This window comes from Cryptomeria japonica, chromosome 4 (genome assembly GCF_030272615.1).
Source record: "Cryptomeria japonica chromosome 4, Sugi_1.0, whole genome shotgun sequence".
Classification (NCBI taxonomy): Eukaryota; Viridiplantae; Streptophyta; class Pinopsida; order Cupressales; family Cupressaceae; genus Cryptomeria; species Cryptomeria japonica.
This window is the reverse complement of record NC_081408.1, coordinates 254,444,299-254,466,331: the sequence shown is the minus strand read 5'-3', so window position 1 is coordinate 254,466,331 and position 22,033 is coordinate 254,444,299. Positions and strand designations below refer to the sequence as shown.

At 35.6% G+C, this 22,033-nt stretch overlaps 1 protein-coding gene across 1 annotated transcript in view; it reads left to right on the top strand.

Annotated features, from left to right (window-relative positions):
• The first annotated feature begins 643 nt into the window (after window positions 1–643).
• LOC131065424 (putative leucine-rich repeat receptor-like serine/threonine-protein kinase At2g24130) overlaps window positions 644–22,033 on the top strand; it is a 117,372-nt gene continuing 95,982 nt past the window's right edge. The window contains exons 1-2 of the mRNA XM_059219085.1: window positions 644–1,622; window positions 2,038–3,285. Coding sequence (XP_059075068.1) covers window positions 644–1,622; window positions 2,038–3,285 — 2,227 coding nt within the window. The remainder of the gene's footprint in view (window positions 1,623–2,037; window positions 3,286–22,033) is intronic.

Here is a 22,033-nt window from a genome sequence, read left to right as displayed (position 1 = left end):
TTGTTCTCGTGAACTTTTATGTCATTAGATTGTCTATTATTTTCATGATATTAATTTTTACCTTTTTCACAACTTTTGCTAATGTTATTTTGATTGTGCCACCTATCTTTATGATACAATTATAACTCTTAAATAAATTAAAAAATTGAATCTAAATCTTTATTTTTTAATATAATTTCTCAAAAAAATATATTTACACCATTTTCTATTATTAATTTATTTATTTTTAAACTCAAATTTTATATATATTAATGAAATAGAAAATTTATAATTTCTGTGTTTTTTGGAATCCCTCCTTTTAAAACTAATCTTGTGTCGTGAGCCTGTGTTGTATCTTTCGATAAGCGTATCTTATTTTTATGAGCACTTCATATACCTGACACGTACAAGGACATACGAGTCAGCCCACGTGACCGGAGGCTAAATCTCCGACGCCTCCCAACCATTCATTGTTCCCCGTGACAGTCGCACCGCCCTACAGAAACTCACGGACTTCTCGTCATATCAAATCCACGCGCTCCGCGTTATGCGCGTATTCACGCACTACATTTTTATGAGAATTTCTTGTAACTAATTTAAAAGTGAACCCAACCATCCTATCAACTATTTCAATTTTTTTTGTTTTTACGTGGGCAAGCTAAGAATGAAGATGATTCCTCTGCTTCTCTTTTTCTGTCTCTCTGCACTGCCTCCTCGTATGGTAAAGCCTTCTAATTATTCTGATCAACAAGCTCTCTTGGCTTTCAAATCTGCTATCTCTCTCGATCCATATAATTCCTTGTCCGATTGGTCTCCCAATCACACCTTCTGTAATTGGACTGGTGTTACCTGCTCTTCTTGTCGACAGCGTGTGATTTCCTTGAATCTCACGGATATGCCAGGATTAGCTGGCCCTATCTCTCCCTTTCTGGGAAATCTTTCCTTCCTTAGAATACTTAATCTACACAATAACAGCTTCCAGGGCCCTATTCCATATCAGCTTGGAAGGCTATTTCGTTTGAGAATGCTTCGCTTGTCTGATAACAATTTGGAAGGTCCTATTCCATCCTCTCTCGGAGGCTGTCGTTCTTTACAATCTCTCCTACTGCCGTCTAACAATTTAAGTGGAAGCATTCCCTCTGAAATTAGTCTTCTTTCAAATTTAGAAAAGATTTCATTAGGAGGAAACAAATTGACAGGTCTTATCCCGCCTTTCCTCGGAAACATGTCCTCTCTAACTGTCATTGACTTAGCCAAAAATAGACTCCAAGGTGGTATTCCTGCTGAGTTGGGAATGCTTATTCAGCTAGAATGGCTTAATCTTTTCGGCGTCAACTTAATAGGGCCAATCCCGGTTCCTCTTTCAAATTGCACTAGTCTCTATATGTTGCAGCTATGTCAGAACCACTTAAACGGCCCAATTCCATGGGAGTTTGGAAGGCTCTCAGAGTTGCAATATGTGTATTGGTGGGGAAACCAACTCAGTGGAGAAATACCCAGCTCAGTGGGTAATTGGACTAACCTCCAAAAACTGGATTTGAGTGAAAACCAACTGACAGGCACAGTACCCCTAGAATTTGGGAAAATGCAGCACCTGACACGGTTCTTTTTAGGGAAAAATCATTTGGTGAGTGGAAGCAGGGGTTTGTCTATTTTAACAGTGTTAACTAATTGCTCTAGCCTAGAAGAACATAATTTGGGACATAATTATTTCACTGGTGTCTTGCCCACTTCAATTGGTCCTCTTTCAATTCTCAAATGAGGTTGGGGGGAACATACCAGCTGAGATGAGTAACCTCACAAACTTGGCGACAGTAGGCTTAGAAGCAAACCGATTCAATGGGACCATTCCCTATGGACTCAGTAAACATCCAAATCTTGAAAGATTAGATTTGGGCGCAAAGAATTTGCAGGGAAGAATTCCAGAAAGTTTTGGCCAATCGAAAAGGCTTGGATTGTTGGCACTAAATGAGAACATGCTTTCAGGGCAAATTCCAGATAGTCTTGGCGACCTTCCACAATTAAGAGACCTTTATCTTTAGCACAATCTACTATCAGGGAAAATACCTGCCAGTTTGGGAAGGTGCAAAACTTTGCAAACGGTGGACTTGGCGCACAACAAACGAACGGGAAACATTCCTCCTGAATTCGTAGGTCTTCAAAATCTCCGGTTCTATTTTAACGTTTCCAGAAATTTGTTGCAAGGTTCTATTTTGGAAGTGAGCAAAATGGTTATGGTTTTAGCTATAGATGTTTCTCAAAACAATTTCTCAGGTGGTATTCCCAGTGCACTGGCAAGCTGTAAGGGCTTGGAATATCTAAATCTTTCTTGGAATGCATTTGAGGGGCCAATCCCAGCATCACTAGCAGATCTGCAAAATCTACAATACATGGATATTTCTTACAATAATTTGTCCGGTACAATACCGGTGGCTTTCAAAAAGATGAAAATGCTCCAACATCTCAACCTCTCTTCAAACAGGCTGACTGGCGAGGTCCCAAAAGGAGGTGCTTTCGCAACACTTGATGCCTCAGAAATAATGGGAAATCTTGGTCTCTGTGGTGGATGGTTAAACTTGCCGCTATGCTCTCATTCCAATCACAAACAACCATTACTCTCCAAAAAGGTGATTATTCCTGCTGTAGTAGGCATTGCAATTTTGATCATGTCTCTTCTATTGGTAGCCTTTTCCTATAGATACAAACATTTTAGTACCCCTGCTCTCAATGTATGGCCTCGAAAAATTTCATATAAAAAACTTGTAGATGCAACTAGTGGGTTCAGTGTTGAAAATCTTTTAGGAATTGGCAGTTTTGGGTCTGTTTATAAAGGGATTCTAAAGAATGGTCAAAATATTGCTGTTAAAGTTCTCAAGTTGAAAGATGAACATGCTCACAAAAGTTTTAGTAGAGAATGCAATGCATTGAAGAGAGTTCGGCATCGTAATGTAATTAAAATCATTTCAGCATGCTCCAACCTTGATTTTAAAGCCTTAATTCTTCCATACATGTCAAATGGAAGTTTAGAGAGGTGGTTGTATCCTCCAGAAGGGGATAGATGCAGATTAAATTTGAGTAATCGAATAAAGATAGCAATGGAGATAGCAGAAGGAATGGCATACCTTCACCATTATTGCTCTGTTCAAGTGATTCACTGTGATCTCAAGCCTAGCAATGTCCTATTAGGAGATGATATGATTTCATATATAGCAGATTTTGGCCTTTCCAATCTTATTTTTAGAAATTCTATAGATTCTTTGACTTCTATAAATGCACTTAAAGGATCTATTGGCTACATTGCACCAGGTACATATTTCTCATTACTTGCAACATGTATTTTACTAGATTTTTTTTTCATCTTATAAACCATCAAATCCTTCAAATGACTTGAGAGTAATTTATCCTTCTTTATTTGTTATTATAGAGTATGGAATAGGTGGACAACTGACTACAAAAGGAGATGTATACAGTTATGGAATTTTAATTTTGGAGTTGTTGACAAAGAAGAGACCAACAAATGATATGTTCATTGATGGAATGAATCTACGAAAATGGATAGAACTACATTTTCTAAATAGAATCTCAGTTGTACTGGATAATTGCCTACTTCTAGATGTTCATGAATCAGACAAATCAATGATAATGGAATGCCTAACTTAATTATTAGAAATTGGGTTGTTTTGTACAAGGGAGTCACCTTCAGAGCGCCCTAATATGATTGAGATAGGTGATAGATTAAATACAATCCAAGGCACATTTCTTGGTACACCTAAAACTACTCAATTGCCAGTAGATATCTCACCTTTTCTTGACAATACAGGATGTATAAATATGGTTGGTTCAAGAAATAGGGGAAGTTCGTCTACATCTACATCCTAAGCCCAAATAAGTTTTCTTGTTTTCTTTCTTCTCCAATCCAAAACATACGATGTCCTGATGTACTATTTGTGATGGTATAGTCTATTGTGAACAAATTAAATAATCTTCATCTTGTGCTACCTATATGGTATAATATTATGACATGACTTAGGTCCTAACATTTTAAAATTGTGAGAAAGCTGCATTGGCCTCTTCCAAGAAAATCCCGATGCTCAGGGATAATATCAAAGATATGCAGGGGATTAGTGGAAAATTGGCTAATGCCCTTAAAAACATTAAGTAATTTGTTTTGGCTGGATGCTGCTGGTTTTGTTGGGCTTTTATGTTGGCTTTTGCCCAGAACTGTGCTGGTTTTTTTGCAAAATGTCTTTTCTTGTTTCTTAATGCTCTTATCTTTTAAGGATCTCTTGTAAAGGGTTTCGGGGTCCCTTCAAAACCTGTTTTTCCTGTAATTAAAAACATTTAAAATTTTGAGTGGAAAGGAGATGTGGATGTGATGTATCTAGATACATTAGTTATATAGAAAGATAAATCTAATAAAAGATATATATAGCTTTTATTATTATTAAGTATGAAATATATTGTAGTATTATTTTCTATATCTTTGAAGTGATGAATACAATTTAAATTTATTTTATATTATAATAATTTTTCAATGATGAATAGTTGTTAAACTTATTTTATGTTTTGTCACAATTATTATTAAAAAAATAGAAATCAATGATTTCTTCTAAATTTTAAGTGAAGATTTTATATATATATAAAGTATGTAAAAATTTTAAACTAGATTGCTTCATTTCTTTTTATAAATCATAATTATTAGAGATGTTTTAAATTTTTATCATATTAGAATTTTTCAGTTTTTGTTTGAAATTTGTGAGTTGAGCTAGTAGAACATGTCTCATTGTAGCATTAATTATAATATTTTGAAGATATTTTAAATATTTTTTTTATAAAAATTTAAGATAAAAATTACAAAGAACAACCAAACAACAAAAAAATAGTTATGGATGGTCATTTCTTAGAATTAGAATCTACATGAAAATTAGAGATTTAAATAATGACTCTCGTAAGGGTGGTGCTCCTTTCCTAAGATTCTTGATTATAGTGTTTGCTTTTATTTATGAATTATTACTCTTTAAAGGTGAATTTTTTTTGGCTACAATTAATTTATTTTATCATACCTTGGCAAATATTTTATTATATTAGCATGTCATTCTAATTGAAAAAGATAGGAGCTACTTATCAAAGGGCAATGCCATTGATATTCTATGATCTTATATATAAATTAATAGAACAATATGTGGGTGATATGTTTATCAAATATGAGAAATAGTGGAATAACTTAACTAATTGAGGATAATATTTTAAAAATTACAACGATTTCAAATGTAAATAGAAATCGTAAAAATCCTAAAAATCCTAAGAAATTTATATATTGATATTGGACACCTATTTAGGTTTATTGTATACATACTAGAGAGGAATTGAGGTAGATGCTAAGACAATCATTTATTTTGTTAACTTTCCTCCCTAAAAGAATTTGTATGAACTTTATAACATTTAATGAACATTTTTTTTCATTTTTATTACACTAAAAAGTTTTCAAAGGATGCTCGCAAGTTTAGGATGCCCTCCAATGGACCCTTTTTGAAATCTTGGCTTCAGCGAGAGATTTTTCAAGGAGCACACCAGACAAAGATAGGGGGGTACATTTCAATGCAGATTTGACCTTCAAGGAGATATTGAATTAGTGTAGGAATGTTGCAACTTTTCTTAATAATATCCTAATTAATAAAGGATTCTTAGGTAGCCTAAATCATATTCAAGCACAAGATGACTTTTGGTCTAATCATTTTGGCACTTCGCATGGTCGCCATAACAATAACAGAGGTCCCTTCAATCCAAAATACGCAGAATAAAAAAATTCACTTTGTAGCTTGCCTGAGCAAGGGACAAATAAAAAGAGGAAGAAGAAATTAAAAGGAGTCATCTTTAATAAGAACAAAAATCACAAAACACACATTAATAAGAGATGGGTTCGTAAAGTTCATCAGGAAACTATTACTCTGGAAAAACCACTGCCATTAGCCAATGTGGGTAGTACTGATTCTGAAGGAGTCATTCGAGTAGCTTTCCCTAAGGATGCCGTTCGAGGTTAAGTGCAAGATTTGTAGTAGAAAGTGGTGATTGCTAAGGTTTGGAATTTTACCCCATGTAAATTTGAGCTTATTGATTGGGTTCATCATTTTTGGATAGGAGCTCAGCAAGTTTTCTTCATAGACAAGGGGGCAAGTTTTCTTCATAGATAAGGGGGAGGGGTTTTGTGTAGCAATTTGTAAGAATAAGTCCTCGTTCAAATGTAAATCATTGTTTTTTCATGGGTATAGGATATTTACCCAAATCTGGTCTCCAAATTTTAACCCCTCAAAAGCAAGTATAAATTTTGTCCCTTTCAGGATCTAGCTATTTTTATTGCCATTAGAATATAGGAAAATTATCTTGATTGAAACTCTAACGAATTAGATGAGTATTTTCTTGTCTCAAGATTTATCTTTTTTTGAAAATTCAACACCCTATAAGGTTTTTGACCCTTCTTGAAGTTTCTAAACTATTTCTAAATGTAATATCTATCCAGAAAAAGTATGGGGTTTGGAAGAAACAAATTCTTGTTGAGAATCTCAGACATTTTTATTTAGTTTGTCATAGTCAAGGTCATGTCAATACAAAATGTCTGCAATAGAATACAAGTACATTTATCTCTAAGTTTCAAGTATATAATAAAGTTTCATGGGATTAGGAAAGTGTATTAGTCATAGAGATCCTCCCTCAACTTATATTTTGATAGTTGATACTCTTATTGAGGATCAAACACACACAAAGGAATCCTTTGATTCACAATCTCAAGAAAAACATCAAGGTTATTGGTTGAGGAACAAGTAAAATTTCTTAAGACCCCTTCATTGGACATGGATTTTTCTCGCTTACAAGATTTTAATCATATCAATGAAGTTGCTTCAAAATCCCAAGTTTCTCAGCCTCAACATTTTTGAAAGTGACCGTTTCAAGAAAAAAACTGAACAATTACCCAAAATAAAAATAAAAATGGCTCATAAGGGCCTGACCTACATCACCTAACCATAACCCTAGAGGGTACGACTTATCATTTAAAGGGAGGCACAAGGTTCCTTTCTACCAAGATTGCCAACTAGAGCTAGGAATCATGCATTTCGTCCTTTGCCTCCTCTTCTTCCAACACAAAGATAATCCTCATATGTTGTTTGTATAGCTGCTTGTGCATTTCCAAGCCAAGGTAGTCAATCTAGAAAGGATATCCTCATGTGGGTCTTCAACCAATATTGGGTTGGGCTAAAGTATGGGTGCAACACCTTCTCTTGGGAGAACCATTCTATACCATGTTGATTTGGATAAGAATTGGATTAATTTTCCTCAGGTGTGGGATTTCTAGCTGCTTCTTCTTGGTCGAAAAAGGAAGTTATCTTTCTATATTCAACACAATTGTCTTTTTCTCTCCTCTCAATGCTAGGAATCATGCATTTTTTCCTTTGCCTCCTCTTCTTCCAACACAAAGATAATCCTCATATGTAGTTTGTATAGCTCCTTCTGCATTTCCAAGACAGGGTAGTCAATCTAGAAAGGATATCCTCCTGCGGGTCTTCAACCAATATTGGGTTGGGTTAAAGTATGGGTGCAACACCTTCTCTTGGGAGAACCATTCTATACCACGTTGATTTGGATAAGCATTGGATTAATTTTCCTCAGGTGTGGGATTTCTAGCTGCAACAATTTCCCTCTACAAAAGTTGATTATAAACTGCAGTGCATCTTTCTTATTGCTCGAAAAAGGAAGTTATCATTCTATATTCAACATAATTGGCTTTTTCTCTCCACTCAATGCTATTCAATTGAGCAACACTGTCTTCCTTCTTTCTTTGCATCCAATTCAAATCAAGTTTCCCTATGGAAAGATAATCTTCATGAGGAAGTATCATACTATTTTAAGGAAAGAGAGTAACCCATGTTGAATGTTGGTTTGAGGAAACTGAAATGGAAATAATTGAAATTATAGAATTTCCACTTCCCCAACAAAGATGCTAGCTTGTAAACTTATTATAGAATTTGAAAATTTATCACCTTTCACTTATGTATTGGGTTATTAACTCATTTTATTTTGACAACAAGAAATAATATCACCCTTCCTCAAAAATCATGTTAGTAGCTTTACATTCTTTAGCTACCCAATCCGTCATTAAGAAGATGTACTTCCCATATCTTTGAATGTATTGCATCTCAAAAATTAAAAAATTTCATGTAGTTTAGTGGTTGGAAAGGTGCCCGATCTTTTGCATGAGGATAAAAAAATTACCAACAAATACGATATCAACTTGGGTGGCAAGATGGATTTAAAGTGGTCAGGTGATTGAAAAAATTTAGAACCATCTAAAGACAACTATCACAAACAAACAAGGTTTCCAAGGCAATCAACTAGTAGGAGACTTTTAGAAATTTAGAACCCATGCCATGGTTCAAAAATACCCTGACTATCTGAATTTTTATACCTTAAACACTATTTTATGACTGACGATGCTAGATCAATTTAGATATTCAGGGAATCAAGGATTTTCAAAACTTTAGAACCATAATGGCTAGACTTAAACTTCTGACTTAGTCAACAAATGCAAATATTGATAAAAGGTGGGAGACTAAGAGTCAACTTTTGATAAGGGAAAAATAAAAGTTAAAATTAGGGGTAACAATAGGCTCTCAATGGAGACAAGGACTAAGAAAGGATGCAAAGAATCCAAGATCCTTGTCCAAAGACCTTATTACAAAAAGGTAAAAAAGTAACACTAGAAGCCTAAGAACCACAAGAATGCCAAAGCGGGAATCAACTCAAGAAAGAAAGTGTAAATACAAGGGATAGACAAAAAAAATTTTTTAGTCAAGGTGGTAGGAGATTCCTACCTTGGAACAAGTGTTAGATGAATTACATGAATCCATTGATCAACTAAGGAAAATAAATTCCATGATGAAGTAATAGGTCGTAACCATGGGATGAATGTGAGCTAAGTTGCAAAATTTTTCCTATATTTGTAATCTTGGAGTCCTTGACATGTTTAGCTCCCCAGGTCAAGTCAATATATCCAAACAACCATTATTCATAAAATATATATGAATATGAAAATAATTCAACCTCCTTTTTCATGTTATTGATTACTTCTTCTTGAATGAACTAGAGTATTAGAGCTTATAACTTTTTAGTGCATTTATGATTCTTGGGCTCTCCAGTGGGGTTATTAGTGTAAGAAGCATTTTCATCCAATATTTCAGGTATATCAACAAGATCATGAAGCAAGCCTCCCTCCTAGATCTTTCTTGGCCATCCACTATTAAATTTTTTTATCTTACTTTGGTGCTTGATGTTCTTCTTCTCTTGTTTATTTGTGATCATGTATGTGACCTTGGACATCATGTGAATCCTCAAAATTTTTTCCTCTTTTAGTGTGTGCATGCTTTGAAAAATCTCTATGACCAAAGTCATAGCTAGAGGCTTGTATTCAAAAAAGGGAGGGTCTTTTAAGAAATCATTCCTATTATACTTTTCACCCTTAGAAGAATAATTCTTATCTTTTCCACTACCTCTGGATTCAATCTCCCCTAAAGCGTGAAAAGGAAGAGGGTGTACCATGTCAAGAATAACTTGGAAATTATAGGGATTTGTCGAGAAAACATATTGTATAGGTTGGATTTCAGTTACAAATTTATCACTTCCACATGGGTAAGTGATTAGAGGGATCTCTAGATGCGTGGACACATCCTTAGGGTTTAAAAAACACATTATTATATCATGGGATTAAATTTCACTTCAAAAATTTCTTCTTCTTTTGCACAAAGAAAACTATCATAGGAAACATAAGTGAATGGGGAGGATAATTCACTAACAATTTTATTGGGCTTGATAACTAGGTCATGAATCTTTTCAATTTTATTTGTTTCATCTAACGAACCTGAATTATCAGTGACAAGGAACTCTAATGAAGCCTTTTGGACTTGCATACTACTTCATAAATATAATTCTCAAAAGAGGGGTATATTACCCCTTTTGGAAATTCCTTTCCTTCATCACAAAATTTGAAAGACAAATATTCAGGGCACATACAATGCTTAATGTAAAATTTTGATTGTTTAGCCTCTTCTACTCTTATTACATCCCTGATCTCCATTTGAGTCTCATTATTCATTGAACAAATATCATCAAAGATAAAATTTCTATGTCAAGAGAATGATCTAAAAATCTCCTCGACACCTACGGGGATGGAATCCATCTTTTGGTTTCCCAAACATTCTTCATCGATACAAAAGAAAAAGATTCTAGTTCAAAGGAAGACAAGATTTTAGATGTAATACTATTTTTTCTTTCTTTGGTGTCATTAAATTCCTTAGAGATTGTGTCGATTTCCACTTTGGTGATGTGACCATGTTCACCAATAATCCCACATAAAAAGTCACCCAATGACTTCTTCAAGCCCTAATTTTGAATAAGGTACTTGGAGTTTTTGACAGTACCTCTCTTTTAGGGGAAATAAATGACTTCTCAAGTTGTCCTAATTCCATTTGTGTTATGGAAGCTTTTGGTCTATTATTTTTGAACCAACTCAAGATCTTCTTTTGTTGCTAATTGGATGATAAAAACTTGTCAGGTTCAACCATTGTTAATGAAGAACCTTGGTCACCAAGAAAGGTAAAATTATATGAATCTTTTTCTTTTTTTGGTTCCTCCTTTAGTACCTTTAATTTTCTTACTACAGTTTTCAATTATTTAAAATCATTAAGTAAATAATACCCATGATTCAAACTCTCGAGCAATAATGTGGATCTATAATCCTTAGACGAATACAATTTTTATTTTCTAGCTTCTCAAATACTTTCTTTGAGAGCATTCCAATAAAACTGAAGCATTTGGTCATCTTTAGCCAAGATTTCTCTAATTTTTGGCACAAGTTTAATTTTAGGTCAAACTTGAACCCACAATAGTGGGTTACACTTTTTCGGATAAAATAAATTGACTCTTTTATCCAAAAATCAATTTTAGCCATGTTCTATCGAAACCCCCTTTCGATCGAATGCAAAAAACACATTGGATTGAAACCCACTTCCGATCGAAACCAGAAAAGCATAAAATACAAAATTTGCATTAGGGGGTTCGATCAAACCCCTTTTTATAGAACATATGTTCTATTGAAAGTGCTTCCTAGATGCCTCTCCCCAAAACCCCTCGATTTCTACAAAAAATTGGCCTTTGAAGCTTAATTTGGGTGCTCAAATGGATTAATTTTGACAAACCCAAATCCATGTAGGTAGTACTTAAAGCGAGTTTTGTGATGATTATTATTTTATTATGTATTGAGTTTATTAAGATTTTTTTTTAGATTAACTAAACATAGGTTTCACACTAAACATTAGCCTCTGAGTTCAATGCTTATGAAAATAGTAAATGTCACCCAAAAAATTATCTAAAAAATTTATGCACTAGTTATTGAAGTCCTCTTTCCAACAAAAAAATAAAATTCATTTTCCTTACCTATACAACAAGTTATGTAATATCAAATGGACATATGTTAAAATTATAGTTAGCTCGACTTCAAATCTTAATAAAATATGAAATATTGAAGATACTATTACAAAACCAATTGAAAAAACTAGATATCGATGTTACAAAACCAAATTTGAGAATCACATTCATATCTATTATAGAAAAAAAGTTATGCTATATAGAGTGAGTATCACTCTTTTAAAATGTTGTTTTTTGAAAAAAAACTAGTTTTCGAGGGAGATAGAAAAATGGAAGCAAATTGATTCTAAAAATTACCAAAAACTATTTTTAGAATCTACATACAAAATGACACAAATCACTAGTTCACATAATCTACAAATTCCTTATGGTTTAGTAGTAATACATGTCTGAATCTGAAGTTTTTCTTGAAAATGATTATTGCAGTGTCAACATTGGTTAAAAAGTGTAACCCACTATTGTGGGTTCAAATTAAGTTTGTTAAGTCTTGAATTTTTTTTTGAGATCTTTAATCAAATAGAGTCACCAACTAAACTATTTTGGGAAGGCATTAGTATATATAATGGGTGGAATAACAGTAGTGACATGTTCATATTCCCTAGTAGAGTTGCCAAAAATCTATTGGTTGATGGATTTGTCCTTTAAAAACAATTATGAAAATAACTTGCTATGCCAAAAGGAAAGACAAATCAGAAACTAATATTTAGATAAATTTCTATTTAAATTAGCAACCTTCCTTTGAATTTTAGAGGTACAACTCCCTTTTAAGAGATAATTTGATTTTCTTTTTGGATATGCTTGTTACTAGAAAGAAAAGTAGTGCTTTTTAATTAGTAAACTCATAAAAGGAAAAGGAGAAAGATTTTGAAAATAACATAATTGAATATAATACAATGATTCTATCATATTAAGATTTATAGAATGAGGACATTACTATTCCATTCATTCAAAGCTTAATTTCACTGTAATATGCACATGCAAATTCTAGTTTTTATCCAATAGATTATAAGAAAGATAATCCAAATGCATAATATTTCAACATAAGAAGAATAACACAATTCACCAGTTGTTAGTCAAAGTTTATGATCCATGCAATTGCATCCATATTTCCATTTAAAAATCTATTTGAAAACTCTTATGAAGACCATTTTTAAAATCAGTTAAAAGAAAAACTCCTCCCTTCATCCCTACATAAAATCTAACATAAATAGACCACAATTAGCCATCATTTGAAAATAAAAGTCTTTGAAAGTGATCATTTCAAGAAAATAATTGAACAACTACCCAAAATAAAAATAAAAAATGGCTCATAAGGGCGTGACCTATATCACATAACCATAAGTCTAGAGAGCAAGAATTATTAGTTAACGGGAGATGTAGGGTTCCTTTCTACCAAGATTGTCAACTGGAGTTGGGCGTCATGCATTTTGGTCTTGGAATTCTCTTCTTCCAACACAAATATAATCCTTATGTATTCTACATAGATCCTTTTGCATTTCTAAGCTAGGGTAGTCAATTTGGAAAAGATATCTTCCTATGAGTCTTCAACCAATATCGGGTCAAGCAGAAGTATGGGAGCAACACCTTCTCTTGGGAGAGCCCTTCTATAACACATCAACTTGGCTAAGCACTAGGTTAATTGCCGTAGGTGAAGGATTTCTAGTTGCAACAATTTCCCTCTGTGGAAGTTGATTGTGAACTTTGGTTGGTCTTTCTTCTTGCTCCAAAAATGAAGTTATCCTTTTGTATTCAATGTAATTTCATTTTTCTCTCCATGCAACCCTATTCAATTGAAAAAAAATGTCTTCTTTCTCTCTTTGGATCTAGTTCAAATTAGGTTGGGCTATGGAAAGATGATCTTTATAAGAAAGTACCATACAATTTTAATGCAAGAGAGTAATCCATATCAAATGTTGGTCCAAGGAATTCGAAAATACAAATAATTGAATTTCTAGAATTTCATCTTCCCCAACAAACATGCTAGCCTTCCAACTTACCATTTTTCTAGTTAATCCCTTAGAATAAAGAATGAATTTATAAATTTACCACCTTTTACTTATGTATAAGGTTATCAACTCATTAGATTTCCACATCGAGAAATAAATCACCCTTATTCAAAAATCAAGTCAGAAACTTTACATTCTTTATCCACGTAATATGTCTTGGAACACAATGGACCACTGAGAGAGGGGTCAATTAGTGATAATCAATAAATAAATTTACTTTCTAAAGAAATAAGAAACAATCACTTTAATCATAAAACCATTAATAGAGATATTAAACAAATAATCACAAGCACATGAGAGGCAACCCATAACACAATTGCATACGAGGAAATCCCATGGTGGGAAAAAACCTCAATGAGAAATGTTGTTGGAGTCTACTGCTCCAATCCATCCTCACAGGTAAAACTAATTACAAAATTTAGGGCAACAACCCAAGGAGAGCCAACACCTAGCTTTAGGGAACCAACCCAAGGAACACCAACCCCTACAGTTTATGGGGTTTCAACCCAAAGGAGCACCAACCCCTGCTCTGAGCACCCACTCATAGATTACAATGAATATGGATTCAATTACAAGTTAGGAACCTTGCTACAAATGAAGTTTTGTAACACCTTACTGGTTGTCCCCCCTTTTCTTTCTTTCTCCTCTTTGCACCTTGTTCAACTCTAATCTCATTCTGCTGCTCTCTCTGCCTTTACTCAAAAACTTGTTGCCTCTAATTATTTTGGCTTTCTGCACTTTGTTTCTGGTTCTACAACTACTCACTGCTCTCTCTTTGTCATCTCACTCTTCTTCTTCTCCTCTCTTCTTGGGCTTCAATCTCACCTCTCTTCTATTGCTCTATATGCTCTATCTCTGCTTCTTAATATCTAATTATCTCTTCTTCTCTCTACCTCTTAGTAGGGATTCTGTAACTACACACCACTCAGTTTGACTATTTCACCACCTTCTTTAATCACACCTCTTTACTTTAAGTATCACCACTTCCACTGACATGTGCTACACTGCATTTGAAGCAAATCTCAATTCTACTTTATTCTGAACCAAGTAAGTGCACAAAGATGGTGGTCAAAAGGGGGGGTATAAGTGGACACTTTTTTTTTCTAAAATCAGGTCAACCTAAACTTGGAGGCAAAATTTGAAAGTCATCCACTCAAGATATGAAGATAATCAAAGAACAAATATTGTAGTACTCTAAATTTAGTTTCCAAACTACTAAAATTTTTCAAAATTGGATAATATTAAGGGGGTCAAATCTTTCGTGCACGAACCTGACCCTATTTTTTTCTGAAAAACATAACATAGTGTCTGACATATGCATCAAAAAAGTCATAGTTAGATTTAGTATTTTGACAAATCCTTTGGCAAAAAGATAGTTAAGAGTGAGAACTAGAAGATGTGTATTTTTTTGTAATTTTTTGTTGAGTATTTTTTTTTTTAATGATTTTTCCAATCTAGCACATCCTGAAAATTCGGTACCTGTTCGTGTGCAAAGCATAAGTTGCACTAAACAAATTGAAAATATAATTTTTTTTTTAAAATTGTAAATAATCAAGTGCACTACAATAATATATAAAGTTTTTTAAATTTGGATACGTATAGCAAAATTTATTCAAAAAATGGTGCACTTATGTCTGTGAGAACTATGGAGACACTAGTAAAGGAAATTCAATAATAATATGTTATTGTTGTTCAAATTGAAAACAAATTATATGGTTAGAAAGCTCAGAAGATGGGTGAAAATATGGTGGCAATTTTAGAAATACCCACTTTATGAAGTGTAAACCTAATGATGACAAAGTCAATAAACCAAGTTGATAAAATAAAACACGTCAAAAATGAGAGAAATGGAGGGAAATCAAACTTCCAATCCATAGCTTTGTCATCCAGGCCTATTTCCAAGCCTAAACAATCAAAAGCGCATACAGGGTACTTATGGTTTAAAAAGTGCATACGGGGTACTTATAGTGTAAGCAACACGTACATGCTTGTTTCCCTATAAACAACATGTACATGCTATCTTTACTATAAACAGTGCGTACGCGCTATTGTATAATATGACATTCTATGTATAATATTTGTATAATATGACATTGTATATATAATATGTTTATATACATATAATATATGTATATAAATAATATATTAAACATATATATACACATGTAAGTGTATCGTCTCTCCCTCTCAAATGCATACAAGGTCTCTCTCTCTCTCTCTCTCTCTCTCTCTCTCTCTCTCCATACCCCATCCCTCTTTCTCTTCTTCTCTCCCTCCATACCTCACTACAACTATGTCTGCACTTCTATAGAAGTAAGTGAATTTATTTCTTGTCTGCAACTTCCTCTTTGATTTTTATCATGCATCCGCTCCTAAAAAAATTGATTGTTGGATTTTTGTGTGTATATTGAATAAGAGGAATAGGGTTTGAAATTGAACCATAGGTATATTACCGTGACAAACAAGGAAACCTATAGCAATATTCTTCTCAAATGTGTTTTTAATGAGCAGAGCAGATGTGGAAAATAGTGTCAACAAAGCAACATGATGAGTCAGAGTACCTGCAATATGTTTTTCAAAAGAAAACAAAAGGTAGGAAGAGAAAGAAGGAGAGTAACACAAATGATGTCCTGTAGAATGATAGTGGTGGGTATGCGAGAGTTCCCATGTTGTTACACAATGCTTGTCACCTAAAGAAATTAAAGTTTGTTTTATGCATGGCAGTGGTAGTATATGATGATCATCACTTGTCAAATAGCTTGGAATGGTACATACCCATGAAAGAAATCAAGTGTGTAATTCCTATAGTCACAATTGAGATCAGTCTTATAACCTTGCAAATTTAATAGCATCATATGTTTTAGAACTTAGGTAGTACTCTTAGGGTTAGGTCAAGCTCTTACACTTGCTTTTTAGTGAAGCCTTGTTATTTGTTCGCTTGGAGTCTCATTGTATGATGTTCTATTCATAAATTTAAATTTAATATATCATTTTATTAGCCCACCATATGACGCCTTAGGTTTCATTAGAGGTCGTATTGTTTCCTAAGAGGTCATATGGTATCCTATGACCCTTTAAGACCCCTCCTCTTTCCCTTCCCACTACTCTACCCCTCTCCCTCTCTCTCTCCCCCTCTCCCTCCCTCTCCCTCTCTCTCTCTCTCTCTCTCTCTCTCTCTCTCTCTCTCCTTTCCTCCATACCCCTTCTTCTCTCCCACCCCCCTCTTCTCTCTCTCTCTCCCTCCCTCCCTCTACCTCTCTCCCTCTCTCTACCTTCCCTCCCTCGTCTCTCTCTCCCTCTCTCTCTCCCTCTCTCTCTACCTACAATATGTTTTTCAGAAGAAAACAACAAGTAGGAAGAGAAAGAGGGAGAGTAACATAGATGATGTCCTGTAGAATGATAGTGGTGGGTATACGAGAGTTCCATTGTTGTTACACAACGCCTGTCACCTAAAGAAATTAAAGTTTGTTGTATGCATGTCAATGGTAGTATATGATGATCATCACTTGTCAAACAGTTTGGAACGCAAGTGTGTAATTCCTATAGTCACAATTGAGATCAGTCTTAATTATAACCTTGCAAATTTAATAGCATCATATGTTTAGAACTTAGGTAGTACTCTTAGGGTTAGGTCAAGCTCTTACACTTGCTTTTTAGTGAAGCCTCATTGTTTGTTCGCTTGGAGTCTCGTTGTATGATATTCTATTTATAACTTTAAATTTAATATATCATTTATTAGCCCACCATATGACCCCTTAGGTGTCATTAGAGGTCATATTGTTTCCTAAGAGGTCATATGGTATCTTGTGACCCCTTAAGACCCCTCCTCTTTCCCTCCCCCCTACTCTCCCCCTCTCCCTCTCAGTATCTCCCTCTCCCTCCCTCTACCTCTCTCCCTCTCTCTCTCTCTCTCCATACCCCTTCTTCTCTCCCACCCCCCCTCTTCTCTCTCCCTCTACCTCTCTCCCTCTCTCTACCTTCCCTCCCCTATCTCTCTCTATCTCTCTCTCTCTCCATCTCTCTCTACCTGCAATATGTTTTTCAGAAGAAAACAACAGGTAGGAAGAGAAAGAGGGAGAGTAACACAAATGATGTCCTGTAGAATGATAGTGGTGGGTATCCCACCTAATGACCCCTTAGGTGTCATTAGAGGTTGTATTGTTTCCTAAGAGGTCATATGGTATCCTGTGACCCCTTAAGACCCCTCCTCTTTCCCTCCCCCCTACTCTCCCCCTCTCCCTCTCCCTCTCTCCCTCTCCCTCCCTCTACCTCTCTCTCTCTCATTCTCTCTAAGAGGTCGTATTGTTTCCTAAGAGGTCATATGGTATCATGTGACCCCTTAAGACCCCTCCTCTTTCCCTCCCCCCTACTCTCCCCCCCCCCTCTCTCTCTCTCTCTCTCTCTCTCTCTCTCTCTCTCTCTCTCTCTCTCCCTCCATCCTTCCCTCTCTCTACCTTCCCACCCCCCTCTTCTCTCCCTTTGTCCCTCCAATTACCTCTCCCTTCCCCTCATCTTCTCTCCATCTCTCCCTCTCTCTCCCTCTCCCCTCTCCTCTGCCCTCTCCCTCCCTCTCCCTCCCTTCCCCCCTCTTTTCTCCTTCTCTCCCTCTCTCCCTCTCTCCCTCTCCCTCCTTCCCTCTCTTTCTATCCCACCCCCTTCTCTCTCTCTCTCTCTCTCTCTCTCTCTCTCTCTCTCTCTCTCTCCCTCCATACCACTTCTTCTCTCCCACCCCCCCCTCTCTCTCTCTCTCTACCTTCCCTCCCCCCTCTTCTCTCCCTCTCTCCCTCCCTCTCTCTCTCTCCCCTCTCTCTCTCCCTCTCTCTCTCTCCTTCCCTCTCTCTACCTTCCCTCCCCCATCTTCTCTCCCTCTCTCCCTCCGTCTACCTCTCCCTTCCCCCCATCTTCTCTCCCTCTCTCCCTCTCTCCCTCTCCCCTCTCCTCTCCCTCTCTCTCCCTCTCCCCTCTCCCTCCCTCTCCCTCCCTTTCCCCCTCTTCTCTCCTTCTCTCCCTCTCTCCCTCTCTCTCCCTCTCCCTCATTCCCTCTCTCCCTCTCCCACCCTCTCTCTCTCTCTCTCTCTCTCTTTCTCTCTCTCTCTCTACCTTCCTCCCCCCTCTTCTCTCCCTCTCTTCCTCCCTTTACCTCTCTCTTCTCTCCATCTTCTCTCCCTCTCTCCCTCTCTCTGTCTCCTCCCTCTCTCTCCCCCCTCTCCTATCCCTCTCTCCCTCTCTCTCCCTCTCCCCTCTCCTCTCCCTCTCTCTCCCTCTCCCACCCCCCTCTTCTCTCTCTCTCTCTCTCCCCCTCTCTCTCTCCCTCTCCTCTCTCTCCCTCTCCCTTCATTTTGGTGGTTGCATTGATTATAAGATGCCTTGTTTGGAAGGTTCTTGTGCTATATGTGGTGGTTTGCAACATTTACCAAGATGCATACATTTGGAGAGCACACATGAAATTGGTACGAAACTAGTTTCTTTCAGAAAATACAAGATAGACACATATGGAGTTAAAGTTGGAAAATATTTGAAGAGATGTGAGCTAGTGAAAAATGATATATGTGTAGCTCAATTTATGAAAATGTTTCAAGAGAAACTAGTTTATGAGTACATAATGCATACGCATAGAGCTCAATGGTTAGATGAGAAATTAAAGTTGTGTAAGGACACATTTCCTCTTGGCACCATTGTCTCTATCATTGATTTTTCTGAAAATTATACACTACAACCTCAAAATGAAGTGCAATCCTTGTATTATCACTCTACACAAGTTTCTATTTTTGTACACATAGCATTCATGCATGTAGATGATAGCACAGAGGAGGATAGAAAGGTTGTAAGAGAGTATCACTTCTACATAAGTGATGATCGCACTCATTCATCAGAGTTTGTACAAGGATGCTTTAAAGTTTCTATGATAGTTTAAGGGAAAGGAACATACAATACAACTGACACTTAATATAGTTAGATAATTGCACCATACAATTCAAGAATGGAAGGATGTTTTATTGGTTGACAAGGATGCATGTGACAAGCGGTGTACAACATTTTTGGAATTTCACTCAGGTTGGACATGGTAAGGGAGAGCACGATGGTGTAGAAGCACATGTGAAAAGAGCCCTAGCTAGGGAAGAATTGAAGTACGAAGGTGGTGCTGAGTTGGTAGATGCAGAAACAATTGTGCGATGGTGTAAGTCTACGATGGGTCCAAGTAATCTAGGTACGTCATTGGTTTGTAGATATTTTTTGTTGATTATTGAATCTAACATTGAAAACTATCTAGATTGTTGTACAGTTGTATGATTGAGTGATATGCACTCATTTATGAGTTCAAATTCAAGTTCACTAGTAATTTATATGAGACAGATGGTATGTTTTTGCTCTTCATGCGTGTATTGTTTGTGGGAAGAATGTGAATCAGAAGAGTGGGTTGACAAATGGTCTTGTAGACCATTGGTTCCCATTGATTCATATCAAATTCACAAAGCACTACAATTGAGCCAAATGGAGACATCAGTGGATTTTGACCATGTATCTGACCTAGTGGATTTAGGTGATTTTTTGAGTTAATTTTTTTGCAAGTATTCTTTTTGGTTCATTTTGTTGTACATCATACTTTATTTTTGGTATTAATTAACACTTTATAAAATGCAAGTCATGTGTATGCAGTTGTTGTAGAAGAGAACAATGAAGAAGGAACATGCATGACACAACCATGCCTAGCGTAAACCTGCCCACCCAAACGTGCTCGTGACATTGGTTTGTGCACATGATGAACAGAATCAGTTCTAGCGAATCTTGCAACTTTTCCTTGCAAGCAACTGACGATTTTTTGAGTAGGTGAAAAATTGCTACTAATTGAAAATGGCTCCGAGTCGTCGAAAATCAAGATAGGACATTGTAGAGGAGCCTCACACGACCCCACGAGATCAAACAGATCGACAAAATGTGTCATGGATTGGAAGAAACATTGTGTCAAATTTTGATAATTTTTTGGACTCAGGGCACTTGAGAGACCGCACCGGTAGGGTATGACTCTCAACGTTCTGATGCTTTGGGATGCACGATAGAGCCATGCCTAGCATAAACCTACCCACCTAGACGCACTCGTGATGTCGGTTTGTGCACATGACGAACAAAATTTTACCATTGCGAGCATGAGGGTGCTCTTGCACCAAACACATTGTTGTTTATATTCATATTGTCGATTTTTGTTGTTTATATTCATATTGTTAATTACATATGCAAATATTCATTTAAATTTATAAAAGGGCAACCACCAAATACAACGAATACACAATAATGAACTGAATAGAAGGAGTTTTGTAGGGTTAATTCAACATTTTATAAATTTTATCAAATCATATTCCACAATTGCAATGCTTTATATCATATATTTTTGTTGTTTATATTCATATTGTTGATTACATATGCAAATATTCATTTAAATTTATAAAAGGACAACCACAAAATACAACAAATACAAAATAATGAACTCATTACACATTTATTGGATTGAATATGGATATTTATATATATTAAAAAAGGCATGTCTACCAAGTCAATACAAGTATTACAAAAATGTGGCATATGCCATGTCCAAATCAATATACAATAAATATGTAGAATATATCTAAATGTATTGGTCATTCTATGACCAAAACTAACACTATATGATCCTAAACTTGTGGTGGATCATCAAAATCAAGCCTCTTTGGCATAGTACGTGGCTCTGTAGATGGTTGCAAAACCACAATTCAAAAGCCAAGTTAGAATTCTTTTGTAGAAAATAGTTCACAATTAACAACATAACTATGCATTTAACTTTAATTCCTTTGCAATTGAAATGTAGATTACCTCATCGGCTGATCCAGGAGCTAATGTCTTCACTCTCCTCTCCTTGTCACTCGTAGGAGTTTTCTTGAAGACATACTTAAATTGATCAATGTTATGGCCGTACCACAAAGGAGTCTATTTTAGATTAAATGTACAATTAATACAATGTACTAACATAAATATATCAAAAACACTTAAAATCTATAATATAGAGAACAATGACGTACCTGTGCCTGAGATGCTTCTCCAATGGACTGAGGATGGCTCACCATTGATGTAGAAACTGTCGCTATTACCTATACAAAAAATGTAAAAAGATTAAATACAATTAATATAACGATAAGTATTGAAGGTTGAAAACCATTGATTCTACATATCAAACAAAAGTGTACTGGATCTTGAGATGCTTCTCTAGTGCAAGGAGCAGGGTTCACCATTGATGAAATAGGTATGGATATTTCCTATATGAAAAAATTATAAGATTATAATATATCACAAGTTCATATGTACGCATGCATATAATCATGAAATCAAGAAAATAAAGTAGAGATACACACCTCCACCCTCTCTTGATCTGCGGGCGAATCAGGTGCATTCAATATATCCACAAAGCTCAATGGCCGTTGTACATGTAAAATAGACAAAAAACACTAATCAATCTACAAACCCCAACTAATAATTGATTTCAACATTTTAAAACAATTGTACAACTAAAAATGTGTTCAACTACCTTCTTCACACATTTTGGCATC